Source organism: Schistocerca serialis, chromosome 7 (assembly GCF_023864345.2).
Source record: "Schistocerca serialis cubense isolate TAMUIC-IGC-003099 chromosome 7, iqSchSeri2.2, whole genome shotgun sequence".
Lineage (NCBI taxonomy): Eukaryota > Metazoa > Arthropoda > Insecta > Orthoptera > Acrididae > Schistocerca > Schistocerca serialis.
In genome coordinates, this window is record NC_064644.1 from 269,050,938 (window position 1) to 269,076,051 (window position 25,114).

Below are 25,114 nucleotides of genomic sequence, written 5' to 3' on the forward strand. Positions count from 1 at the left end.
TACGTATTCTGTGATTTCTTGATCTACTTCTAACTCATCAATACCAATTGTATCATTTTGCTTTGTCTCAAATATCATTTCTTTCCACCATTGGAACAGATTTGCATACTTCATATAACCCATCCTGACATTCAACAATTTCCAATTACCTATTATGCAATTTTTTAGTTACATTTTCAGACTTGTCTTCAACATTCTCAGTATAAACTCCTGCTTCGTTAGTGCATATGTTTCTATTCCAAAAAATTTTATTTTCTCTGAACAGTGTCATTCAAAGTTTTCAAGCTCACTAAGTCATCTTGAACATCAATTTCACTAGATTCTACCATTTTGTATTCACTGGATGGTTTATCACTTTCTTCATAAATGTTTTTCTTTGTCCATAGGTTTCTTTCATTTGTGTTGAAAGTGGACTACATATTTTTTTCTTTTACCATTAAAGACCTGTCCTGACAGTTTGTTCAGTTTTTTATTACTGACTGCATTTAATATAAACTCATTGTTACAAATTCTGTTCATTAAGTGACATATTTTCAGCAACCATGTTCACTCAGTTTCATTTTGTACACGCAAAGGTAGAAAAAATGCTTTACATCCAAATTGTCAACATTTAGGAAGCTGCTGCCATCCATAGTTCTCATCTGCTTACAGCTCCACCTCATATCACCATGTCGGCTCGTTTTGATATCCTTCACACGCCATCTTACTGGCTGCTATCTGAAAATGGCTTCATTAATGACATGAGGCATTCTTGTACTCTCTTTATCATGTTGCCTGCTTCCATCAGTATTTCCCATAATAAAATTGGTACTGTTCTGAAAATTGTTCGTGAGCTGCCCCTTTTGCAGTCTGTAAGTAGTTTCAATTCATTCATGCTGCACAAAAATATATTTCATTGTTTTGTCATCACTCCATCACTTTATATAAATAATTCACTGTCACTTGTCCTTGTTCGTGAGTGCACTGTTTAGCGTGAGTTGTTCAACACGTGGCTCTCGGAGGGTTTCCACCCAATTATCTGCACAACTCAGCAATTTCAGTTTCTCTGATTAACACTTTTATTTAACTTTGACAGACTTCATAGAGCCGATGACCTGTTTACCAGCTGTAAAAAGAATAACAGTGCTCACATCAGGTAGCTCCTTATAATACCTAACAGTCACAGTGGCAGATTTGAATATTCTATTGTAGCGCAAAACCATGGTCATGTTTATATAAAAATGATACATTTCACACATAACATAGTCCTTCAATAATTCTAAAAACAAAGATGATGAGACTTACCAAACAAAAGTGCTGGCAGGTCGATAGACACACAAACAAACACAAACATACACACAAAATTCAAGCTTTCGCAACAAATGGTTGCTTCGTAAGGAAAGAGGAAAGGAGAGGGAAAGACGAAAGGATGTGGGTTTTAAGGGAGAGGGTAAGGACTCGTCCAATCCCAGGAGCGGAAAGACTTACCTTAAGGGGAAAAAAGGACAGGTATACACTCCTGCGCGCTCACACACACACACACAAACACACATATCCATCCGCACATACACAGACACAAGCAGACATTTGTAAAGGCAAAGAGTTTGGGCAGAGATGTCAGTTGAGGCGGAAGTGCTGAGGCAAAGATGTTGTTGAAAGACAGGTGAGGTATGAGCGGCGGCAAATTGAAATTAGAAATTAGCGGAGATTGAGGCCTGGCGGATAGCGAGAAGAGAGGATATGCTGAAGGGCAAGTTCCCATCTCCGGAGTTGTGACAGGTTGGTGTTAGTGGGAAGTATCCAGATAACCCGGACGGTGTAACACTGTGCCAAGATGTGCTGGCCGTGCTCCAAGGCATGTTTAGCCACAGGGTGATCCTCATTACCAACAAACACTGTCTGCCTGTGTCCGTTCACGCGAATGAACAGTTTGTTGCTGGTCATTCCCACATAGAAGGCTTCACAGTGTAGGCAGGTCAGTTGGTAAATCACGTGGGTGCTTTCACATGTGGCTCTGCCTTTGATCGTGTACACCTTCCGGGTTACAGGACTGGAGTAGGTGGTGGTGGGAGGGTGCATGGGTCAGGTTTTACACCGAGGGCGGTTACAAGGGTAGGAGCCAGAGGGTAGGGAAGGTGGTTTGGGGATTTCATAGGGATGAACTAAGAGGTTACGAAGGTTAGGTGGACGGTGGAAAGACACTCTTGGTGGAGTGGGGAGGATTTCATGAAGGATGGATCTCATTTCAGGGCAGGATTTGAGAAAGTCGTATCCCTGCTGGAGAGCCACATTCAGAGTCTGATCTAGTCCCGGAAAGTATCCTGTCACAAGTGGGGCACTTTTGGGGTTCTTCTGTGGGAGGTTCCGGGTTTGAGGAGATGAGGAAGTGGCTCTGGTTATTTGCTTCTGTACCAGGTCGGGAGGGTAGTTCCGGGATGCGAAAGCTGTTTTCAGGTTGTTGGTGTAATGGTTCAAGGATTCCGGACTGGAGCAGATTCGTTTGCCACGAAGACCTAGGCTGTAGGGAAGGGACCGTTTGATGTGGAATGGGTGGCAGCTGTCATAATGGAGGTACTGTTGCTTGTTGGTGGGTTTGATGTGGACGGACGTGTGAAGCTGTCCATTGGACAGGTGGAAGTCAACGTCAAGGAAAGTGGCATGGGATTTGGAGTAGGACCAGGTGAATCTGATGGAACCAAAGGAGTTGAGGTTGGAGAGGAAATTCTGGAGTTCTTCTTCACTGTGAGTCCAGATCATGAAAATGTCATCAATAAATCTGTACCAAACTCTGGGTTGGCAGGCCTGGGTAACCAAGAAGGCTTCCTCTAAGTGACCCATGAATAGGTTGGCGTACGAGGGGGCCATCCTGGTACCCATGGCTGTTCCCTTTAATTGTTGGTATGTCTGGCCTTTGAAAGTGAAGAAGTTGTGGGTCAGGATGAAGCTGGCTAAGGTAATGAGGAAAGAGGTCTTAGGTAGGGTGGCAGGTGATCGGCGTGAAAGGAAGTGCTCCATCGCAGCGAGGCCCTGGACATGCGGAATATTTGTGTATAAGGAAGTGGCATCAATGGTTACAAGGATGGTTTCCGGGGGTAACAGACTGGGTAGGGATTCCAGGTGTTCGAGAAATTGGTTGGTGTCTTTGATGAAGGATGGGAGACTGCATGTAATGGGTTGAAGGTGTTGATCTACGTAGGCAGAGATGCGTTCTGTGGGGGCTTGGTAACCAGCTACAGTGGGACGGCCGGGATGATTGGGTTTGTGCATTTTAGGAAGAAGGTAGAAGGTAGGGGTGCGGGGTGTTGGTGGGGTCAGGAGGTTGATGGAGTCGGGTGAAAGGTTTTGTAGGGGGCCTAAGGTACTGAGGATTCCTTGAAGCTCCGCCTGGACATCAGGAATGGGATTACCTTGGCAAACTTTGTATGTGGTGTTGTCTGAAAGCTGACGCAGTCCCTCAGCCACACACTCCCGACGATCAAGTACCACGGTCGTGGAACCCTTGTCTGCCGGAAGAATGACGATGGATCGGTCAGCCTTCAGATCACGGATAGCCTGGGCTTCAGCAGTGGTGATGTTGGGAGTAGGATTAAGGTTTTTTTAAGAAGGATTGAGAGGTAAGGCTGGAAGTCAGAAATTCCTGGAAGGTTTGGAGAGGGTGATTTTGAGGAAGAGGAGGTGGGTCCCACTGTGACGGAGGACGGAACTGTTCCAGGCAGGGTTCAATTTGGATAGTGTCTTGGGGAGTTGGATCATTAGGAGTAGGATTAGGATCATTTTTCTTCATGGCAAAGTGATATTTCCAGCAGAGAGTACGGGTGTAGGACAGTAAATCTTTGACGAGGGCTGTTTGGTTGAATCTGGGAGTGGGGCTGAAGGTGAGGCCTTTGGATAGGACAGAGGTTTCAGATTGGGAGAGAGGTTTGGAGGAAAGGTTAACTACTGAATTAGGGTGTTGTGGTTCCAGATTGTGTTGATTGGAATTTTGAGGTTTTGGAGGGAGTGGAGTTGGAAGTGGGAGATTGAGTAGATGGGAGAGACTGGGTTTGTGTGCAATGAGAGGAGGTTGAGGTTTGCTGGAAAGGTTGTGAAGGGTGAGTGAGTTGCCTTTCCGGAGGTGGGAAACCAGGAGATTGGATAGTTTTTTAAGGTGGAGGGTGGCATGCTGTTCTAATTTGCGGTTGGCCTGTAGGAGGATGCTCTGAACAGCCGGTGTGGATGTGGGAGAGGAAAGATTGAGGACTTTTATTAAGGATAGGAGTTGATGGGTGTGTTGATTGGCTGAGTTGATGTGTAGGTGAAGGATTAGGTGGGTGAGGGCAATGGATTGTTCAGTTTGGAACTGGTATAGGGACTGATGGAAAGAAGGGTTGCAGCCAGAGATGGGAACTTTAAGTGTGAGGCCTTTGGGGGTAATGCCAAATGTCAGACAAGCCTGAGAAAATAAAATATGGGAGTGTAATCTGGCTAGGGCGAAGGCATGTTAGTGGAGGGAATGTAAATAAAACTTAATGGGGTCATTGTGGAGGTGTTGTGAGGGTGACATGGTATTAGAAGGTGGAAAGTGTAACATGAGGCTGAAAAGAAAATGAAAATAAATATAAAAATATATGGGGAGAGATAAGGGTGAACTAGAAAGCAAATGGAGATCTGGTGTGAAAAAAGGCGAAAAAGTGTTGGTTAGAGCTGGGTTATGTTGACCCTGTGGTGAACTTGTGTAGGTAGACAACGATGTGCATAAAGGTTAGGTGGTTGTGTTGCCGCCAAAACACGTTAAAGGGTGGAGAAATTCGGGAAAATTTCGAAAAAACTACATGTAGATATATTAAAAGGAGTGGTTTTGTGGTGGCAGATTATGAAAATGAGGCTAAAAATTGTCTGATGAAGAAATAATGACGTTAAAACTTGTGGGAAGCGGCTAAAAATGATCGGTGATGTGAGAAAAACGGAAATGGAAATAAAGCAAAAGTTATTAGATTAAACATTAGAGCTCTTGGTTTTACAAAGTGACTGGTGTGCAAATCTTCCCATTTGTTTCATTAGTCAAGACTAAGAGTGCACACCTATATAGGTCTTACTTGTCACCACTTAAACCATGAACTGGCAATTTTGAGTGATGTCCGACTACTTATAGACAGGTACAATAACAAACTGTTATTTTGAAAAATACATTATGCTTTGAAAAAATTGCTCAGTTGGATTTTACTGTTTTAGATGAATTGCAAGAACTATTGTGATATTAATTTATAGAAATTATTATTTGCTAGAAATTTGGAAAAATACATTGTTGCTTTTATACTTTACACAGTATGAGTCCCCTAGTTTACATGTGTAAGCACCAATTGCAAATTAGGGAAATTATATGAAATTATTAAATAATGAGGTAATCAGTCAGTGCTGTATGTCATCTTGTATAGAAAAATTAAGGTAACAAAAGTATGTAGTCAAAGTTTGGAATCTAACAGTGGTAATGATGAAATCTACAATTAAAAGTGGGCCTGCTTATAAAAACCGAAGTTTAATTATTGCAGAAGATAATTAGTTTTTGGTAATTGACAATATGTTACTGCAAAGTGGGAATGCTTAACTTTTGAGTAGTGTAGGTTGTTTTTACCAACTATCTTGGTTAGCCCATATAGATTTGTGTGTAACAAACTGTATTAAAATGAGCTCCTCACCAGGCTGTGAAGGCCAAATGGGTGTCCACGGGCTGCCATGTTATCCTATGTTGTGCGGTATCATGCAAAAGGTGTATACTGTCAGCAGACCGCTCTCTTGATGTTTTTGCAGGCTTTCCAGACCATGGAGATGCTCCTATTCAGTCAAGTAGCTCCTCATTTGGCATCGCTAGGCTGAGTGCACTCTGTACCTGTGCCAGTCCTTCCACTAAGGCAAAATGCTTGGCAGTACAGGGAACTAAAACCAATTCCTCTACATGGCAGCAATCTACGCTGATCACTCTACTATGGAGGCAGATAGTGAAGTATGAGGGAGGATTGGAAAGTAACACACAATAACTTTTTTCTCCCCTGATACTGCAGCTGGAATGTCAAAATTCCACAATGATATAGGTAGAAATTTTGTGCTAAAGAAGGTATTTTGTTTTCATGTGCAGCTCCTTGGAAAAGAAGCCTGAACTACAAACAAAAATGGTGTGCATGTTGTTGTTGTCAGCTTGTGAGTAGCAGTGAAGTGTAGTTCAATATTTGTGAGCAAAAGGGCATAAACTGAGTGAAATTCACAGGAACATGCGTGGCATGTATGGAGATGATTGTGTGGACTGTAGCAATGTCTCCAGGTGGTGTGCATACTTCCAAGAATGCTGTGTGAACCTTAGTGATTTTCAATGCTTCGGGCAGCTAGTAACAGCTGCAATCCTGCAGAATGTCAGAGCCATTGAGTTAGCAATTTTGAATGAATGGTATGTGCAACTATGATCCTTTTTGCAGCAGTTTAACATTTCCTATTGTGCGGTGTATGATATTGCTCATGACACATTGAAATTTCATGAAGTTAGTGTTCTGTTGGTGCCTAAAAACCTGGCAGAGGAAGACAAGGGCCAGCAAATGATGACAAGCTGGAATCACTTATTGCGTTATTCCGCAGAAGGGCATGACTCTCTGAAAGGAATCATCTCTGGTGATGAGTCGTGGGTGTACTACTAGAGTCCTGAAACTAAGCAGCCCTCTGTGAAGTGGAACTGTTGTGGTTCCTCAGTACAGGGGGGGAGGGGGGGGTTATTCAGAGTGACCCAGTCTGCTAGGAAAGTGCTTGTGACAGTGTTCTGGGATATGCATGGTGTGTTATTGGTGGACATTGCTGAACATGGGACCTCTGTGAATGCTGCAGCCTACATTAAAACTTTTGTTAAGTTGCATCGTGCCCTTCATGACAAACACCATGACATTAATGCTGATGGTGCCAAAAACTTCTTCAAGATGCTCGCACCCATTTGCCACACCTGTTTGTGAGAAAATCAGCAAATTTCAGTGAGAAGTGCTTCAGCATCCACCACACTGTCTGGACCTTACAATATCAGACTTTAACCTGTTTGGTCCCATGAAGGAATTCTAGGATGGCCAAAGCTTTGCGACAGATGTGGAAATGAATCAGCGGTCCACAGATGGCTATACTCCAACCAAATGGACTTCTATGAACAGGGCATATTGAAATTGGTACCACAATTAGAGAAATGTGTTGAGAAAGTTGGTTACTACATAGAAAAGTAGGTAAAAGATGTAAGGTTTTTTCCTATTAAACTTTTTGGTATTAAAATTATTGTGCATTACTTTCCAATCTTCCCTCATATATTACAGGTGTCAGTTAGTTATATCTTTTAATGATGAGTGCCCTAATGAAAAGTAATTACTCCAGTGGATTCAGAACACAAAAGTGAATAATGAAATTTAGTGAAATCTAGTCCAAACAAGAACTTGACATTTTTGTGTAGTTGTTACATACCAACAGATGAATGTATTGAAAATAAGATATTATTATTTGTTGGAGCAGAAAAATGGAACAGATTGGAAGAATCCAGCTGCTGCCATCACTCCAGTTCTGTCACCGCCATCTCTTACCCCATCAAAGACAGGTCTACATATTATAGCAGTCATTGATCTTCATACTGCCAGCACAGTGCCACTTCCTATCTGATCACGGCAACTACCAAGCTGTTTGTCTGCATGAAAGGCCACCCCCAAACTGAGGCAAAGAGACAGCTGGACCACCCAGGTGCTGGACATGCTGCCCAGTACATTGTGTTTCACCTTGTCTGCTTCACAGCCTGTGTCATCTAATTCCTTTCCACCCATCCTAGCTTGTCTGAAGTACACAGGTAGGAACTCTCCCTGCAACATATCCTTTGTTTCCATCACTGCCCTGACCTTAATCTTCACTAGTCTCTGTCCTTTACCTGCCTATCCCCTTCCATAATCCCACTTCAGTGCTACGTCATGCACATTCTGTCTTGCCAAAGCCCCTACAAAGCCCTTTCCCTGTCTAATTCTCTACTCTATCCCCCCCCCGCACTCATCACCCCCCCCCCCTCGTTCTCCCTTCTCCAACCCATCACATCCTCTCAATGCTGCACTTAGTAGCTGTTTCCTGTTTCCCTCTGTCCTGCTCACTCCCACAGTCAGCACTAGTGTGATTCCCCACTCCTACTTGATATCCCTATCCCTCTCTACCCTATACCTCTTCTATATTGTCCTACCCAGCCAAGCTAGACTGCTATTCACCTCACATGGAATTATGGTCATGTGTGTGTAAGTTGTGCTTGTGGGACTATGTGTTCTTCAGATGTGTGCTTCAGATGAAGGATTAGTCTTCTAGCATTCTTTCATCATGTCTGTCTGCAAGGTAAGGCCTCTTCTCTGTGGTGAGTAGCACTCTATCCTTTGTGTATTGTTGTTATTCCATTGTGGATTTTGATTGTTTGGAATTGGTAATTGAGAGAATAAAATTTGCTGCGACCCAGGAATGCGAAGCTACTGATAATGGTACTGATAACAACATATACTCTTGCGTATGTCTTGCTCCCTTTTACTGATTGATTTGATTATATGGGTCCAGTATTATTACTAAATGTTAATAACATTTTTGAAAAGTTGTAAATAAACTGAAATTTCCACCAATATTTGGTCACTGCATCAGTTGAAAGTTGCTCATTCTGGGAATCTTTCTTTTTGTATCTGCAGGTTCCTGGATTAGCTGAAAAACGTCCATCAGTAATGAAAAATGACAGGATAATAGTGAAGATAAAGGGGGACAAAGAGTGTATACAATACGAGGGAATAGTACATGCAGTCAGAGAACTGGATGTGTACTTAGGATTCAGAGAACAGTAAGTATCTCCTTCTTTGTAGAATTAACTTTTTTAATTCAGTTAATTTATTGTGGAATGACAGATATTTTCAACAAAAATAAGATGTTAGTATTTGCTCAGAATTATCTGGAGTTGCTCAGAATGATTCAGAGTTTGTGAGGTTAATACATGAAGATGTTACATTGAACCCATAAGTCAGAATTATTCTCCACATAAGAGACAGTTGTAACAGAGTTAAAAACAGGAGGAAATATCCAAAATGAAATAATTTATGGAATTTGATCAAATTAGTGTTTGGATGGTTTAAATGGCTTAGGTTTTAGAATTGGAGGACCATATTTCAGTTATTAGAAGAAAGAAAATTTCAGAATGAGCAGGGCAAGAACAAAGTGATTGTTGTATATGAGATTCTGACACCAAAAGTTCCTCTGGGTGGAGCATCCTTCCCTTTCTGTGCCACTTCTCTGTTTGCAGGATAAGCGGTAATAATTGCTTATATTTCCTCAGTGCACATCATTTAGACTCTCACAGGCAGAATGTCTCGCTACTACAGATGGTTTGTAATATTGACTGCATTAACATCCCTTGGCAACATGGTAATGTGCCTCTTGTCCATAGCATTTATCAGAGTGACACCTGAATGCCTTCATCAGTTTAAATGGTTAGTGGTGAGTGCCTCAGTGTTTACAGCCAGTTGTCGCTGTGTGCCCATTTGATGAATCTGGGTTATCAGAACTGGTCTACACTAGGAGGCTTCTTCTAATATCATAGACATTGGGCATCCTCCAGCACAGTTGGACTTAACAGTGACATTTTGTCTCAGAGGTGGAGGGAAGGATTGTATGACAGTTGAACTGAAACAGTTTTTAGTAAGGAACCTGCCCTCTAGACGTAATAAGCTTCCTCAGGTGTGCATCACGGGACCTAAGATGTCCATTTCATTCATAGCTTGTTATGGAACAAAAATGGCTGTCTCCTCATAATCTCGTACACTCCCAGGAGAACACGTGGTCTGGTGGCAGCAACACTCAGCCAAGAAAAATAGTTCCCTTCGAATGGAGAAAAAGGGGATAGGTTAGGGTGATTAGAAATGAGAGGCAGGTCATCCAGGCCAATGGGTGAGAGGGACATTTGTGAAGTATTTCTTGCTATAGTAAAAGCCATTTATAAAAGTGGAAGTAAGTAAGAGACCTTTAGTTGCAGCAGAATCTTGAACCATCTTTCTGAGGACAACCTTTGAACAGCATCTCAGGTTTGGCTTCCCTAAAGCTTTTTTGACTGAGAAACCATTATGTGACCTCACAAACTCAGTGCTGGTAGAAATAAACAAGAGAAGTCACCCAGTTGACATTATCTGTGAGATTCCCAGGATCTCTCATTGTGCAAATCATAAAATTCTGTTACGGAAACTAACATCGTACATCATTTAGGCTCTCCTCTTGCGTGGATGGAGTCTCGGGTTTACATCAGATAACAGAGGATCATGTTCGCAAATGATGCAATAAAAGTAAGATTCAGTTCAGAGTGGGAAAACAATAAGTATGCTGTCCCACAAGGTTTGGTTCACAGATGTCTCCTGTTCATGGTCTATCATGGTCTACATAAATTATATTTGTGGGACACACTTCAAAAACTGGAATGTTTGCTGATAACAATTATAAAACCTGTGATGAAACTTAGTTTGATCATTTTGAACTGGAGTACATCATTTTGAACCAGAGTTCAAGTATCAAATCATGCAGCGGAAATACCCTGAACCACCTGTTCATGCTGTTGTTGTTGTTGCTGTCGTGGTCTTCTCTCCAAAGACTGGTGTGATGCAGCTATCCATGTGACTCTATCCTGTGTAAGTCTCTTCATCTCTGAATAACTACTGCAACTTACATCCCTTTGAATCTGTGTACTGTGTTCATCTCTTGGTCTCCCTCTATGTTTTTTACCCCCCACATTTCCCTCCAGCACTAAGTTGGTGATCCCTTGGTGTCTCAGAGTGTGTCCTATCAACCTGTCCCATCCTCTGGTCAAGCTGTGCCACAAAATTCTTTCCTCCCTAATACTGTTCAGTACCTCCACAGAACCACATTTTAAAAGCTTCTATTCTCTTCTTGTACAAACTGTTTATCACATATGTCTCACTTCCATACAAATACTTGCAAAAGACTTCCTGACGTATAAATCTAAATGTGATGTTAACAAATTTTTCTTCTTCAGAAATGCTTTTCTTGCCATTGCCAGTCTACCTTTTTTATTTCCACTTCTTCATCTGTCATCAGTTATTTTACTGCTCAAATAACAAAACTCATCTACTACTTTAAGTTTTCATTTCCTAATCTAATTCACTCAGCTTCACCTGATTTAATTTGACTACATTCCATTATCCTCTTTTTTGCTTTTGTTAATGTTTGCTTTTGTTAGAGAAGGATATAAGGTGAACATCTCTTCCAAGTCCTTTGCTGTCTCTCACAGAATTACAATGTCATTAGCAAATCACAAAGATTTTGTTTCTTGTCTCTGGACTTTAATTCGTACTCCATATTTTTCATTGGTATTTGTTGCTGTGTGCTCCACATACAGGTTGAGTAACATTATGGATAGGCTACATCCTGTCTCACTCCCTTCTCAACCACTGCTTCCCTTTCATTCTCCTCAACTCTGATAAATGCCATCTGGTTTCTCTACAAGTTTTAAATAGCCTTTCACTCCCTGTGTTCTCCCTGCTACTTTCTGAATTTCAAATACGGTATTTTGGCCAGCACTGTCAAAAGCATTCACCAAGTTTACAAAAAGCCATAAACACAGGTTTGCCTTTCCTTAACCTATCTTCTTAGAGAAGTAGTACGGTCATTATTGCACCGCGTGTTCCTGCATTTGCCTGGAATCCAAACTGATCTTCCCTGAGGTTTGAATCTACCAGTTTCCCATTCTTCTGTGAAGAAAAAGATAGTTTGCAACAATGACTTATTAAACAGGTAGGGTAATCCAGAATGAGATTTTCACTCTGCAGTGGAGTGTGCGCTGATATGAAACTTCCTAACAGATTAAAACTGAAAGAAAAGGAGATCTTGACAATTTCCTTTTTTCATTGCAGAATTGAGAGAATCCACCCACTCATCCATAAGACCACTCACAATACACGTCTTTTTATATCTACACCACATGACTGGAAGCTTACTCACAGCTTTGTTTTTGAAACAAGGGGGTATTGCCACCTTTCCAATCACCAGTGGCTTCTCGACTTCAACTAACGTTTTTCCACACAGCATTATAGGAAATCTTTCCCCGGTCATTTTCTGTCAATGCACTTTTCACCTCAAATTGCTAGCACAGGTTTTGAAGGCAGTGCGTGATAAAACAATGCAATGTTATTGGCAGTGAACATGCCTATAGGGTCATAATTTGTAATTCAATTGTACAGTAATGTCTTCGATTCTATTGCTGCACACACTTCTCTTCCCACACATATTTCTTCTACATGATGTTTTGTCTAACTTTAAATCTGTTCAGTTATCTTGTAGATCTCTTAAATTCCATATCCCAAGCTCTTTAGGAACTTTGAGAGACTTGCTCTGCAACAAGGGTCAAGACAAAGTTAAATTTGTTGCCCACTCACTTATGAACCATTTACACAATATCTCATTAATTTCTTCATTTCAGTCTCCGTCTTCTTCACTTTCCTTTCCAGTTGCCCATTCCCTCTCATACATTCATTCCATATCTTATCCTTGTTTCTCCAAGCATCATAAGTTTGTGTTTTACAACATTTGAAATTCTACATCATTTCACACATGGAGAGTTTGTCTTTCCTACTTGCCTCAATTTCTTTAACCTTTTCATTAAGTGTTAGCGACACGTACTTTCTGTTCAACACCATGTTCTCACTTAAGGTGCCACAAGACAATTGAAACTAGCAGAAAACAATGCAGGTAGTGTATTTCTTTGGAATGCTTGACCTTGTAGGCTAAAACCACTGTTTAACAGAACAATACTCACCTTTTTCATACAACACCATTGTCAGGGATGTACAGTCTTCATGTTAAAAGTAGTATTTTGTTTAGACATCAATAATTGAAGTATACTGTAATACAGTGGTCTAAAGCTTTGTTCCACGTTATATAGTGAATTATTAATTAAGCCTTAAAATTTGATTTCGATTTTCACATTAGGCATGTTCCACTATGTACAAAAAAATTAGTGTATAAAAGTATATTGAATCTGTCATGACTGGTTTGGCCAGATTTTCCAATTATATATGTTCCACTTTCATGAAGTCTTACAGTATTTACTTTTTGTATTCATAAATTATACAGTTCTTGAACATTATGTAGCTCTCACATTTTCCATTGCCTCCTATCTCTACACAGAATTTTGTTTTTTATTTTCAGGTTTCTGAAGAAATTTATGCCAAATATGAAGTTTAGCATCTCATTTACCGTCAATAGGTACCCTCTGCAATTACAGCACCGTGCTTTGACACTGTTAGAAAGCAGTAATATGAGTTCATTAATGTTTCCAAATAAATACAGTCATTCATCATCTGCAAACATTCAGTAAGTCTCTGCTGAATCTTTTGTTAATAATCAATAGTCACTGTTAAGTGAGACAGCATTATCTACAGCCCATGATATCATTAAGGTATAACAAATTTCAATGCATCCTTACTGCATGTTTCATTAATTCACTAGAATGTCAGGAGGTATTATTTGTAAGCATCATGGGATGGATAACATAGTGGCTGAAGAAAGAAATAAGGTGCATTGTATGTGGAGTATGTGAATAATGATAGTAAATTCTTTTTGTTGTCCTGCTAATTATTTGATGTTTTGTAAAATAGTTCATGTAACATGACAGCAGAAAATATATTTGCTGTTGATAGGAAACATGTGACTGGCATAGTGACAACTTCATGACAGTCAGTGAAAGTCAGAGTACAAGCACTCAGTTATGGTATGTCACTCCCAAGTTAGTTATGAGTACCCCACTAATTGCTGAAAAAAAGTATGGTAATCAGCATTACTGTGTTTTTAGTCTAGGAGATGACCACATACCACAATAATTGCCTTTATCGAAATCAGCAGCATATGTGCCCGGAGTAATAGTTGGTAGGATACTACAGCTCATTTATGAAATAATGAGAGGCAACTTTCAGCATATTAAAGTTTTTTAAAACCACAATTTACTTAGCAATACAAAAATCTATAGTCTGCTATCGGTGAGTGTTCATTTGTAGAGTGAACTGACATAAACTTCGGAACTCAGTGGCATGAAAGCACATTACTTAATTTCGTGCACAAATTGTATATGAAACTTTTCTAGGTATCCAACACACTTAAATTTCTAAATACACAAGGGTACTGATAGAAAAATGTTCTAAGTTGTACTCACCTGCCATTGACTTGCCAACCAAATCGTTGTTTGTTCCCCATCTGATTACTGCCCAAACTCACTTCCCCTGTTTGCTTTCAGTCTCCACCTAGTTTCATCCATTCCTCCCACAGCACATATCGTGCTACCCATCCCATTCTGCTAGGTAGTACTTTTATGACAATATTTGTATATTATGCCCTACAGAAAAGTTGAAACCATAAAATGTGCGTGTTGAAATGCTGACTCCAACAGTAATAAATACTTAACAACTATCAAGTTTGGTCATAAAGAATTTAATTGATAAAATTTGGATAAATTGCACCTTGTTGTTATAACAAAGAAAAATATAAAATTAGTAGTGGATAGACATATGATGTATGGTATGATTTTGACCTCCTTCTCTCTCTGACATCTCACCACTTGTCTTTGTCCCTTCTAACCTTCATAACAGTTGTGTACCCTGCAACCTGGGATATGAGTGACTTGTTCCTCCTTTCCAACCTTCCCAAACATATCCCTCTACAGTCTATTCACCGAGAGCTGGGACGAAACATAAACAGTGTCACGTGAGTGACTACGCTCGTTTCCAGAGAAAGCATTCGGTGTTCATGTGATACGTAGGGGTGTGGAAAATCCTTGGCGCACCCTTTGCAGCTGGCGGTGTTCGGCTGGCTGCCGAGCTGTCACAGTGGCCCGTGAGAAACCTGGGCAACAATGTACGAAATAAATTTAACAATAACGGTAAAATAATATTAAACTGAGTTCATTCTGTCGAAGCAGATTTATTTTCATTCATGTTGCTAACAAAACGCTCCATTCAAAAACAATTAATTGTTAATTTTAATAACAATACCAGTAATAATAATGATAAAGGACGAAACAAGTTTCACTCTGTCGAACTTGAACTGTTTTCATTGAGGTTTATAACAAACCGCTCCTCTCTCTCCTCTATAATGCAGTCTAATTTCCACATTTGAGTTTCCACTTTTTCTACGACATGGAGGACGCACTTGCTCCAATCCTGTGCAGTCACTGTTCTTACTGCTTCTTCTAGCAGTACTTTAACTTCCAGCATTTTGCATGTTTTGTTTTTCGCTGCAACATAGCCTTTGATTCTGTCCACACTAACTCGATGGCGTTTAATTCACAGTGGTACGGAGGAATTCTGAGAACAGTTTTCCCTGCATTCTTCGCCATTTCATCTATTGCGTATTCGTTGTGCGCTGTTCTGTGATTTTTAACTATATCTAAAAGTTCTTTCTTCAACATACCGTCTTCGAAATCGATGTTTTTAGATTTTAGCCACTCTGATATTTCGTAGTTATTGGAATTCGCATTGGGAACTTTTTCTTTTCTCCGGGAATGGTACGGCGCGTTATCAAGAACAATAACCACATTTTCCTGAAGCCGAGGAAGAACACCTTAAAACCACTTCTCGAAGGTTTCGGCGCACATCTCCTCAGCACATCTCCTCATGATAATCACCACTTTTCTTGGATTCGAAAGTCCACACACATCCTTCAACGAACCCTGCTTTGCTGCCAATGTGTGCGATAATTAGATGTTTCCCTTTACCTAATGGGCCCTTGCTTCCGGTGGATAATCCAGACAGAAACGCTTGTTTTGAGGAATTTATAGTGTCATCTACCCAGATGTAACTTCGGGTATGTCCTGTGTTCACCCACGTCTCGTCCAAATAGTAAATGGGTCTGCCTTCATCTCTCAACCGTTTAATGGTTCAAAGATAAATCGCCTCCATAAAATCATGTCATCCCTGTCTATAAGCATGCTATCGCGCCCACGCCGGACATATTTGAAATTCATTTCTCTCAATAACTTATAAAATGTAGTTCTCCGAAAATTGCCCAGATCTGCATCTACGTTCACAACTGTAAGCACTTTGTCAATTGTTGGCAATTCCTTACGAAAAAAAAAAAATAGTGTACTTTCCTTCGTATCGCATTTCTATCGAAGTCATCAATATTTTCAGAAAGTTTCTGTCGTAATTTTCCTTTCTTGTGAGACTTCAAAGAGTGTGTGGCCTTGTACTCACTCATCACACGATACATTGAAGAATGTCCAACACCTGTAGCTGCAGCTGTTTTCAAAACAATGTAACTCATCGACTGCTCTGGATGTAACAGTTCCGTTTTACACACATTAAGCACCATGTGCTTCTCAGAAGAACTTAATGATTTCTTCTTTGCTCGCTTCTTTGGTGGACTCAGAACTGACACGTCGACCTCGCTCGCTGAATCCGTGGATGACGTAATGAGAACAGCCATATGTGATGCTAATGAAATAAGTGAATATATAAAATAAGAAACCATGCGATGCTACTGGATATGCACATAAACAGTGAATGCTCAGCGTGGCTAAAAACACATATACGTACTCTAATAATCAACAACTAGTCTTTCAAGCGTCTTTACAGATGAACTTAAGATGTCCTGAAATCGCCGCTGTACAACATCCACTAACGAGCTCACACCTGCAACTGAGACGGCCACACTGACTGAGCGCCGCGCCTGCGAACCGCACAATGCATCGCTCATAAAGGACAAACGGTTCCACCCATTGCATTCGAACAAACTACAAAATTAAATTCAAACCTTTATGAAACTTTTCTCGCTTACACCCCCACAAAAAAAATCAAAGGGTAAAAGTTTGTCATTTACTATATTTCGGATGGTGATTTGGTAAAAGTTCTGCATCAGACGTGAGATTTTAATTTATTACTTCACTATTACTGACTCTTGGGCAATTATAAAATTATTTTGCTGTGCGACACACAGTTTAGGAGATATGGCGTGATAAATATAGAGTAACGCGAAAAAACAAGTTTTCCTGAAAGCTTAAATATTTCTCTTTTTCAGTGACAATAAATTTTAATGTAATGTAAAAAAAGGTGTCAGAAGGTAGTTCTCGGATCACTTTATCATGCTCAGGTGCCAAATTATAAAAAACACGACTTTCATTTTTTTTAATGTCTGTCGCCCCTTCCTTGTACACCCCTCGACGGCAGCGCTGTGGTCACGCGCCTTGCCGTGCTTACAGTATGTCTCTTGTTTCGGTGAATGGAGTTTAGGAATAGTTTTGGCCTTTTGAATGTGTTGATCAGTAGTACTGGAATTTTGCCTCTTGAAGATAATGACTGGTAAGCCACTTGGTCTACCTGTAGTTTTACAATTCTACAAGTGAACACTCTTTTTGACACATAAATTTGTATATGTCATTCTTATGAGTCTTTTGCTTCTCTTTCATTTTGTGCACTCATAAAGGTGGTAACTTGCACTTTTTGTATGTAATTACACTGATTAATGCCATAAAATTTCCACCATGATTAATTACTATTGAAACATATGTATTTATAAAAGCAAAGTTATTTCCTTGTAGATAAATACTAGAACTATCGTATGCTGATGAGTTTTTAAGCATGTCAGTAGTGTACTGGCTGCAAATTAATAATAATGTCCATGAATTGAATAATAGACATGATAGATAAGTAGCCCTTGGTGCACATGTGGACCACAGTGGCATTTTCAATCAGTCCTGAGACTGCAAAAGCATGCAGTCCACTTCAGGGGACACTCCCTACTGGTGCTATAGCCTCTGTGCATATGCAGCCTCAGGACTGATTGAAAATGCCAATGAAGGGACCATTACCAGCTGTCCACTGGAGTGCACATGTGCACCACAGGATAAAATGGAGTGTGGCTTCATAACTATCCATGTATGGCACTTGAGGAGTATAGTCTGTTGTTACGTAATTGACTGCTGTAAGTATATTTTTTATCTCCTGTTAATTTTCAATCAAATTGCATAATTAGTCATCCTAAACTGTCCACCAAGCAGAGGCTCAGAATTTTCTTTTCATAGCTGTGTTTACATTTTGTTCAGTTCACATGTTTCAGTCTGTAGCTTGTAACTCTCATACTGTATGATACAAAAATCCACAATTATTAGTGATCTGTGTGTGCTGCCATGGAATACTGTAACCATTATAATGACATTCAGGGGCCACACACTACTGCCCGCTTGTGACACACAAAGAGGAGAGACAGACCGACACTGTGACAGCTAGTATGTTGGAGTCTGCCATGATACCATCAGAGGTTGTGCCCGAGGATCAGTGCCATCTGAGTAATAGTGCCACAATCGTTGACAGTAATGTTGACCCACCTACTCGGTCTCCATGGCAATGTTGGGTGGTTCTACAACAGTTGGCTGTATTTATTACATGATAAAATGGATTAATATGATATGTTAAATATAAAAAATGGTCCATTATTTGTAGAGCACATGTCTGCAGACTGGTCGGGTTGAAAATTTTCTTTGTTCGGGGACTGCGTGTTAGTGTTGTTATAATCATTTTATCTTATCTTCTTCGACCTTCAAGACCTTCAAAACACAAGCCACCACAGTGGTTGTTTTTTAATTGGTCTGTGTAAAAGAATACTGCACTTTTCATAAATTTTTTGTGTATAAAAAATTTTACTTTTTTTTCATCAAGATGTACTTTATTTATGAGGGACTCCACAGTTTTTTATGGTATTGCAACTACATGCAACATTTTTAGACTGTTCTGGTTTTTTTTTTTTTAAATTGCTTGGATTTCCATAGCATTTTTTTTTTTTTTTTCAAAGATAAAGTAAAACATATATCAAGTGAATATGTAGACATAGACATATACACTTGCATAGTGAGACAGTTCTTTCAATTTTTACTGACCATGAAGATGGAAAACTATAAATACTTCTAAACAGTTATTTTCATATAATTTTATAAAGTCAATGAGCTTTGACATTTTTTAGCACATACTTAATGTAGTTTCCTACTTAGTGTGTTTTCGGACACAAGAGAACACGTCGAAAAATATTCATCATGTTTTGAGTCTTTGCTGTAGTGCAGGAAAGATGATGCATCATGTTCTCTAATTTGTTTTGGAATAATGCACAGTATAAATAATTGCATTTGGAAAAGACAGACATCCAGCAATATGTTTTTGTCCAGCAAACACCTACAGTTTGGTTAATCATTGTGAATTAATTACTACTGTACTTGTGATGTGATGTGATTAGGACACGAATCTGGACCTTCATGCGTTATTGAGCAGTATTCTACCAAAAGAGCAGTCTTAGGTTCTTAGTATGGTATACAGTAGCGATCTGTAAAGTCAGTGAGTATTGGAGAAGAAAAACTTCAATGGATAGCCGAATTTTGAATCCATAAAATTACCTGAGCTCAGACACATTGTTACAGGATGTATGTTTCGTTAAGGAGCCTCACTTGTTCAATATTTATTGCAGAATACTTAGTGCAAAAAAGTAGAGCTCTGCATTCTGGTCCTAGACAGGCCAATTGGGCCGAACTGACCACCATGTCATCCTCTGCCAATAGCATCATCAGATGTCATATGGAGTGTCATTGCTCAGCAACCTTCTCTTCCAGTCATCATCAGGTTTATTCATCTCGGAACTGCTACTAATCTGTCTAGTAGCTCCTCAGTTGACCTTGCAAGGCTGAGTGAATACCACACCAATCCACCCACCAAAGAAAAATGCCTGGCAGTATCAGGAATTGAGCCCAGGTCCTCTGCGTGGCAGTTAGCCATGTTGAACACTCAGCTACTGAGGCAGACACTCAGTACCGAGTTTTGCACAATAATATTGACCAGCTGAGAGGGCTATTGACCGTTTGTGTAATATATTAAAGGAAACTACAGAGTTATAAAATAATGATACTCACTCAATATAATGTGCCATATATGGTAGCATGTAAGGGTGATAATGTGCAATTCACAGCAGTTCCTGCTGAGACTTCATGATTTGGGCATATTTGAACAAATGATATTGTGACACCATATGAATATGGATTCATCAGGAAAGGCAAATGAAAGGAATCATTTGGTGAATTGCTTTCAGCAGAGTAGTTTGAGTATATATTTAATACATATTCAGTAATTATCTGTAGAAACATTTAACAAAAGTGCTTAATTGCAGGGAAATAACACTGCAACTGTGTATTAGTTTTTTCAGAAACTTGAATTATTTTTTCAGAAATATGTAACAGCAATACCTACTGATCCTCTACACTGTTATCTTTCTCTTTCGTTATTTTTATACCTTCTTGTAGATATCTGTTTAAGGAGTTGGTCATTCTGCTTCACAGTATGTTCATTTCCTTGTGAAGTTTATTGTAAATAATCCATTACAGTTGAAAAGGAACAATGATGTACATAATGACATTCATTACTCTGTAACACCCCACCAATTGCTTGTCTGGATTTTGCGTGTGTTCGCCCCTAACAAACAACTTACAGAGAAATTGGGAGTGGACATGTTCGCAATAATGGATAACGCTAGATTAAAATGTCCCCCTGTCACCCCTAATTAATCTGTGGTGGTAGTGCTCACACCTATTTGAACTCTAAACATGAACCATAACGAACACTTAGGGTGTTCAATGACATGAGACAATTACACAGAAATGAAAATGAAACAAAAGGTTGAATTCAGGATCAATTACTGAAAGTAAAAGCTCTGCTGAACCACAATAAATTTTATTATAACCTTCAGATCAACGCTGAATAAAACACAATGAACAATTTACAAATTACCCTCTTAACTGGCATTGGCAGTGAACTGTGACAAAATCGATATAAGACGTGATCTCTTACAAATTGGCTGACCAACTGACATCGACACAAACGTGAAATACAAAGAATCACTACACCCCAAAGTGTCATGAAACCTCCATGGAAACAGCAATTGCACAAGACCCAACTGTTTAATGTTACTCCTAACTGGCTGAAGCGGAAACGATCTCACCGTAATACTGCTGAGGTGGCTGCGATCTCAGGCGGGCGAAGGCACGGCCATAGAGTACGGGTGCGAGGCGGGCGAAGGCGTGGCCATAGAGTACGGGTGCGGTGGCTCGGAAATTGCACTCCTACAATACTTGGACAACAGACTGCTGTCTGTAAACTTAGCAAATTTTGACAATCTTCCCATCAACAAAGAGCTGGCATGGCTAACATTTTCTCAGAATTAAAGCCTAAGACAGAAGACCACGACAGAGTGTTGAGCAGATTCGCTCTTCACCTCTGTTTCTCCTACCAAGACTTTACCGAGCCAATAACATTGCTAGAAGCTCTCAAAATACCCAGCTTGCCATGGAAACCAATGTATGGCCTGGGAATTGAACTCTTTTCCACAATTCTTCCCTTTCCACAAAATTTCATGAGTAAACTCCACCCAAGCCATCTGGGAAGATCCACAGCTGCAGGCAACAACAATTGTTCCAGAATTTACCTCTTAAGAGACCACTTGATAGTTCCCCCCCCCCCCCCCCCCCCCCCCCCCCCCCTGCAAAATTCACTGTCGGAGCGAACATAGACTCCAGCTATGGAAATTTTGATATTCGGGACTCCTAAACTGTTCCCCTTGAATTACTCGGATGTGTAAAATTAATGGAACTTAGGCACCCGCATGTCTTGCAAGTTACTGCTCTGTTTAGTAAACACTTGAGTTCTTGCACCTGGAGACACACCTGCCTGAAGGGCTGACGGCCGCCGTTGTCTGGTTGCTAAATGGATTACAGGGTCTTCCCGGCCCTGGTCCATTCATAACGTCAGAGCCCCCATCTTTGGCTGCTGGCCGAGCTGCCCACCCCCTTAGCCATTGTGCAGAAACTTTCCATGGGCATTTCAAACACTGTAATCTAGAGTGTTACTCCAACAGGCAGTAACTAATTATCTACAAATTGATTGTGCCGCTGTCAGTCGTTTTTTATTGACTTAAAGTGCTCACAAAGTGATTATAGTTACGTAAAATGGACTCATGTATGGGGCAAGATGTTGCCACCTTACAATTCCACATTAAAAGTTGTTTTTAACAAAAAATATAGTACACAATGCTTCAACAAAAATTTTGGGTCACTTATGCAGTCATATAAAATGTCTGCCAGATACCAAAGTAAAACTTGAAAACCAACTGAAAAAGTTTCAGCTTGGCAACTCTTTCTATTCCATAGAAAAATTTCTAAAAAAGGGGGAGAGAGAGAGAGAGAGAGAGAGAGAGAGAGAGAGAGAGACCAGAACTGTGGAAAGTGAAATCCAGTCAGGATATGGGACAGTATCTTTTCTGTGTATATAAGGTGTAACAAAGTGCACCAAGTCATTGAACGATCCAGCATTCAGCCATTAAAAGTTCCGACAGTCAGCTTGTTCTGGTGCAACTTCTCTTAACCAGTTAGTATGGCTGTGTGTAGAATACCTTCCAAGCCACTTTTTCACCCAGTACTGTTTCCTCTTGCTTTTCTTTTTGCAACATGTAGTGACTGCAGCCGCTTTACATGTGGGGTTACTTCATCAAGCGCCGACATGTTCGCTATGAAGGCAGAGTTCTAACTGACATGTCCCAGGCCACTTTTGCGTAATATGTTGACAAAATATTGTTACATAATAAATGTTGAACTTTTGAGGGCACCTTTCGGAACAAAAGCATGTATGATGACAACACAGTTTTTCTTTGGTATGTGTGTGTTTCGTTCTTTATTATTTTTTTATCTTTTTAAAATGTAGTATGTTGTCATTGTTAATCATTTTTGTGTTCGTGTACCTACGGAGAAGACTTGTATTATTTCTAAAGCAAAATCTGCCTGAGAAAATCATTAAATTACAAAGAGACATAATTGCTGGCCACTTATTATCTTCAGGAGGGATATTCTAAATACTGCCAATAGAAACATATAAAAGTAGGGTAAATTATCTGAGCTTTTGAAACTTTAGTCTCATACTCAGGCAGAAAATAGCAATAAATTTGGGAATGGTTGAAAAGGGGGGAGGGGGGGGGGTTGGGGGGGGGGGGGTCTGTCACTCAGACGTGAGGATGAAAAAGACTCAACTGTTGTGGGGATGTCTTAACCATCCCCAACCTATCCTTCTTGTGTCCCCAAGGAAGGAATGAAAGTTTGAAAAGCTAGGATAGTTTTTTTATAGGTTTATATTTGGCTATGGGCTGAACTTAGATTATCTCCTCCTGAAGGTAAATACTCTCCAGCCACTGTCTACTTTTAATTTTATATTTTATGTTTGTACTTCCTGACTAAGTGATTTGTTTTTTTAGTTCTAATGGTTATTTTTTAGCTCTAATTTTGTGCTTTCATTTAAATTCATCTGAAGTGCCTTTGTTTGGTGTTCAACATTCTACAACTATCACTTATCAGGACATGATAGTTGTACAGTTTACATCTAAAATTAATTTTCCTCACCCCACACTGAGACACAAGCCATAGCATCATTTGTTAGCCCTGCAGTAAATACTGGGGCATACCATAAAAATTCTTTCAACTCTTTGATGGAGTTGCTGCTGTCATTTAAGTTATTTAAAAGTTACAGTAACATTGAAAGTTGAGTTATGCGGTGCAAATTTTGGTTGCCCATACACTCCCATTTTATTTTATATCATAGTAACATATATTGTTTTTATGATTACTCCACAGGAAACACGAATAATGGTGCTTTTTCTGAAACATTGAGTACATATTGACCCTTTTTAAAACGCTTTTTAAAGGCAGCTTATATTAAATTTTTACTAATTGTAGGGCAATTTACCGTTAACTTACACAGATGCCACCACTTTTAAGCATTCAAGATGTACATTCCAAATAAAGTATTTTTTGTGCATCTCAGATACAAAAATTAAAAAAAAAATAGACTGAAAAATGTTTTAACTTGATGTCAGTGAACTGTGTAATCAAATTTGTTTTCTGCACATCTGTAAACAGGCAAGAACAGCAGTGTTTGACGTTATTGTGCTTGAAGTATCGTCCTTGAGTACAAGTGCAGAGTAGCTTATCAGGATTGCTCTGCATTTCATCACTTAAATCTTAGACACTTGTTTAAACTATATAGTTCAATAGGTGCACTGAGCCAAAAAGACATTGCGCTTTCTTATGTTTTAAGTTGCATTTTGTATCAACTGCTTTTATGTTAAAAATCACTCAAGTTAATTGAGCTTACTATTATTTTTTTACTTTTTTTGTCATGTATCTTACCACATGGAAGAAAGTTAAGAATTAAGTATATCCATTTTCAGATCCTGGTTCAATTATTTAATTGAAACAAATGAAGAACAGAAAACTGCAGTGTGCAATATTGTTTCTGGTTCTTTCTTTCCATCTCCATATGTAGTGTTTGGACCACCCGGCACAGGCAAAACTGTCACAATAGTAGAGAGCATACTACAGGTTGGTGACAATGTACTAATAAAAGTAACTGTTGAAATTCTTTGTTTAATGTTTTTTATTATTATAGCCAAGAGAGACACAAAACCAGCACCCACCACAGTAGAACAAATTTAAATGCCTTCTAGTTTCACAAATAATGAAGAAGATGAAAAAAATGTATGATGAAATAAAATAAATTATTCTGATAGTTTACCCTTCTGCTGCTACAGACATGCTCTTTGCAGTCCGAGCTGAGGCGGCATTTGTTATGACTGATTTACTGAAAGTGGAACAATGGATGACGTAATAAAAGAAATTATGTTGAGTACAAGTGCAGAGTAACTCATCAGGATTGCTCTGTATTTCATCACCTAAATCTTAGACACTTGTTTAAACTTTCACTGCTGCAGATGTGCTCTTTGCTTTACATGCTGAAGCAGCTTTTGTTATCGCTGTACTGCTGAATCATCTGACTGTAAAGTTATCTGGATGTGATTAACTGGCCAAGGTGAACTCAGGTGACTCATCAGATGTTTTAATGGCTACACAGTTCTGCTGTAGCAGTTGTAGAATAATTCCAAGAAAGTATATACACAGTAGCAAAGAAGTACTCCTATCATGCAATATTAGTTAGAGGCATCTGTGACCTACTGAGTATAGACTGAGGACCACATACTGAACAGCAGAAGTGTTGAACTGTTAACAGACATACAAAGAGAA

The 25,114-nt window shown here is 39.7% G+C and overlaps 1 protein-coding gene across 1 annotated transcript in view; it reads left to right on the forward strand.

The window, feature by feature from the left end:
* Positions 1 to 25,114, forward strand: part of LOC126412661 (putative helicase MOV-10) — a 305,211-nt gene that overhangs the window by 156,908 nt on the left and 123,189 nt on the right. Inside the window, exons 9-11 of the mRNA XM_050082363.1 lie at positions 8,673 to 8,818; positions 13,183 to 13,347; positions 24,265 to 24,415. Of these exons, the coding sequence (XP_049938320.1) occupies positions 8,673 to 8,818; positions 13,183 to 13,347; positions 24,265 to 24,415 (462 nt within the window). The remainder of the gene's footprint in view (positions 1 to 8,672; positions 8,819 to 13,182; positions 13,348 to 24,264; positions 24,416 to 25,114) is intronic.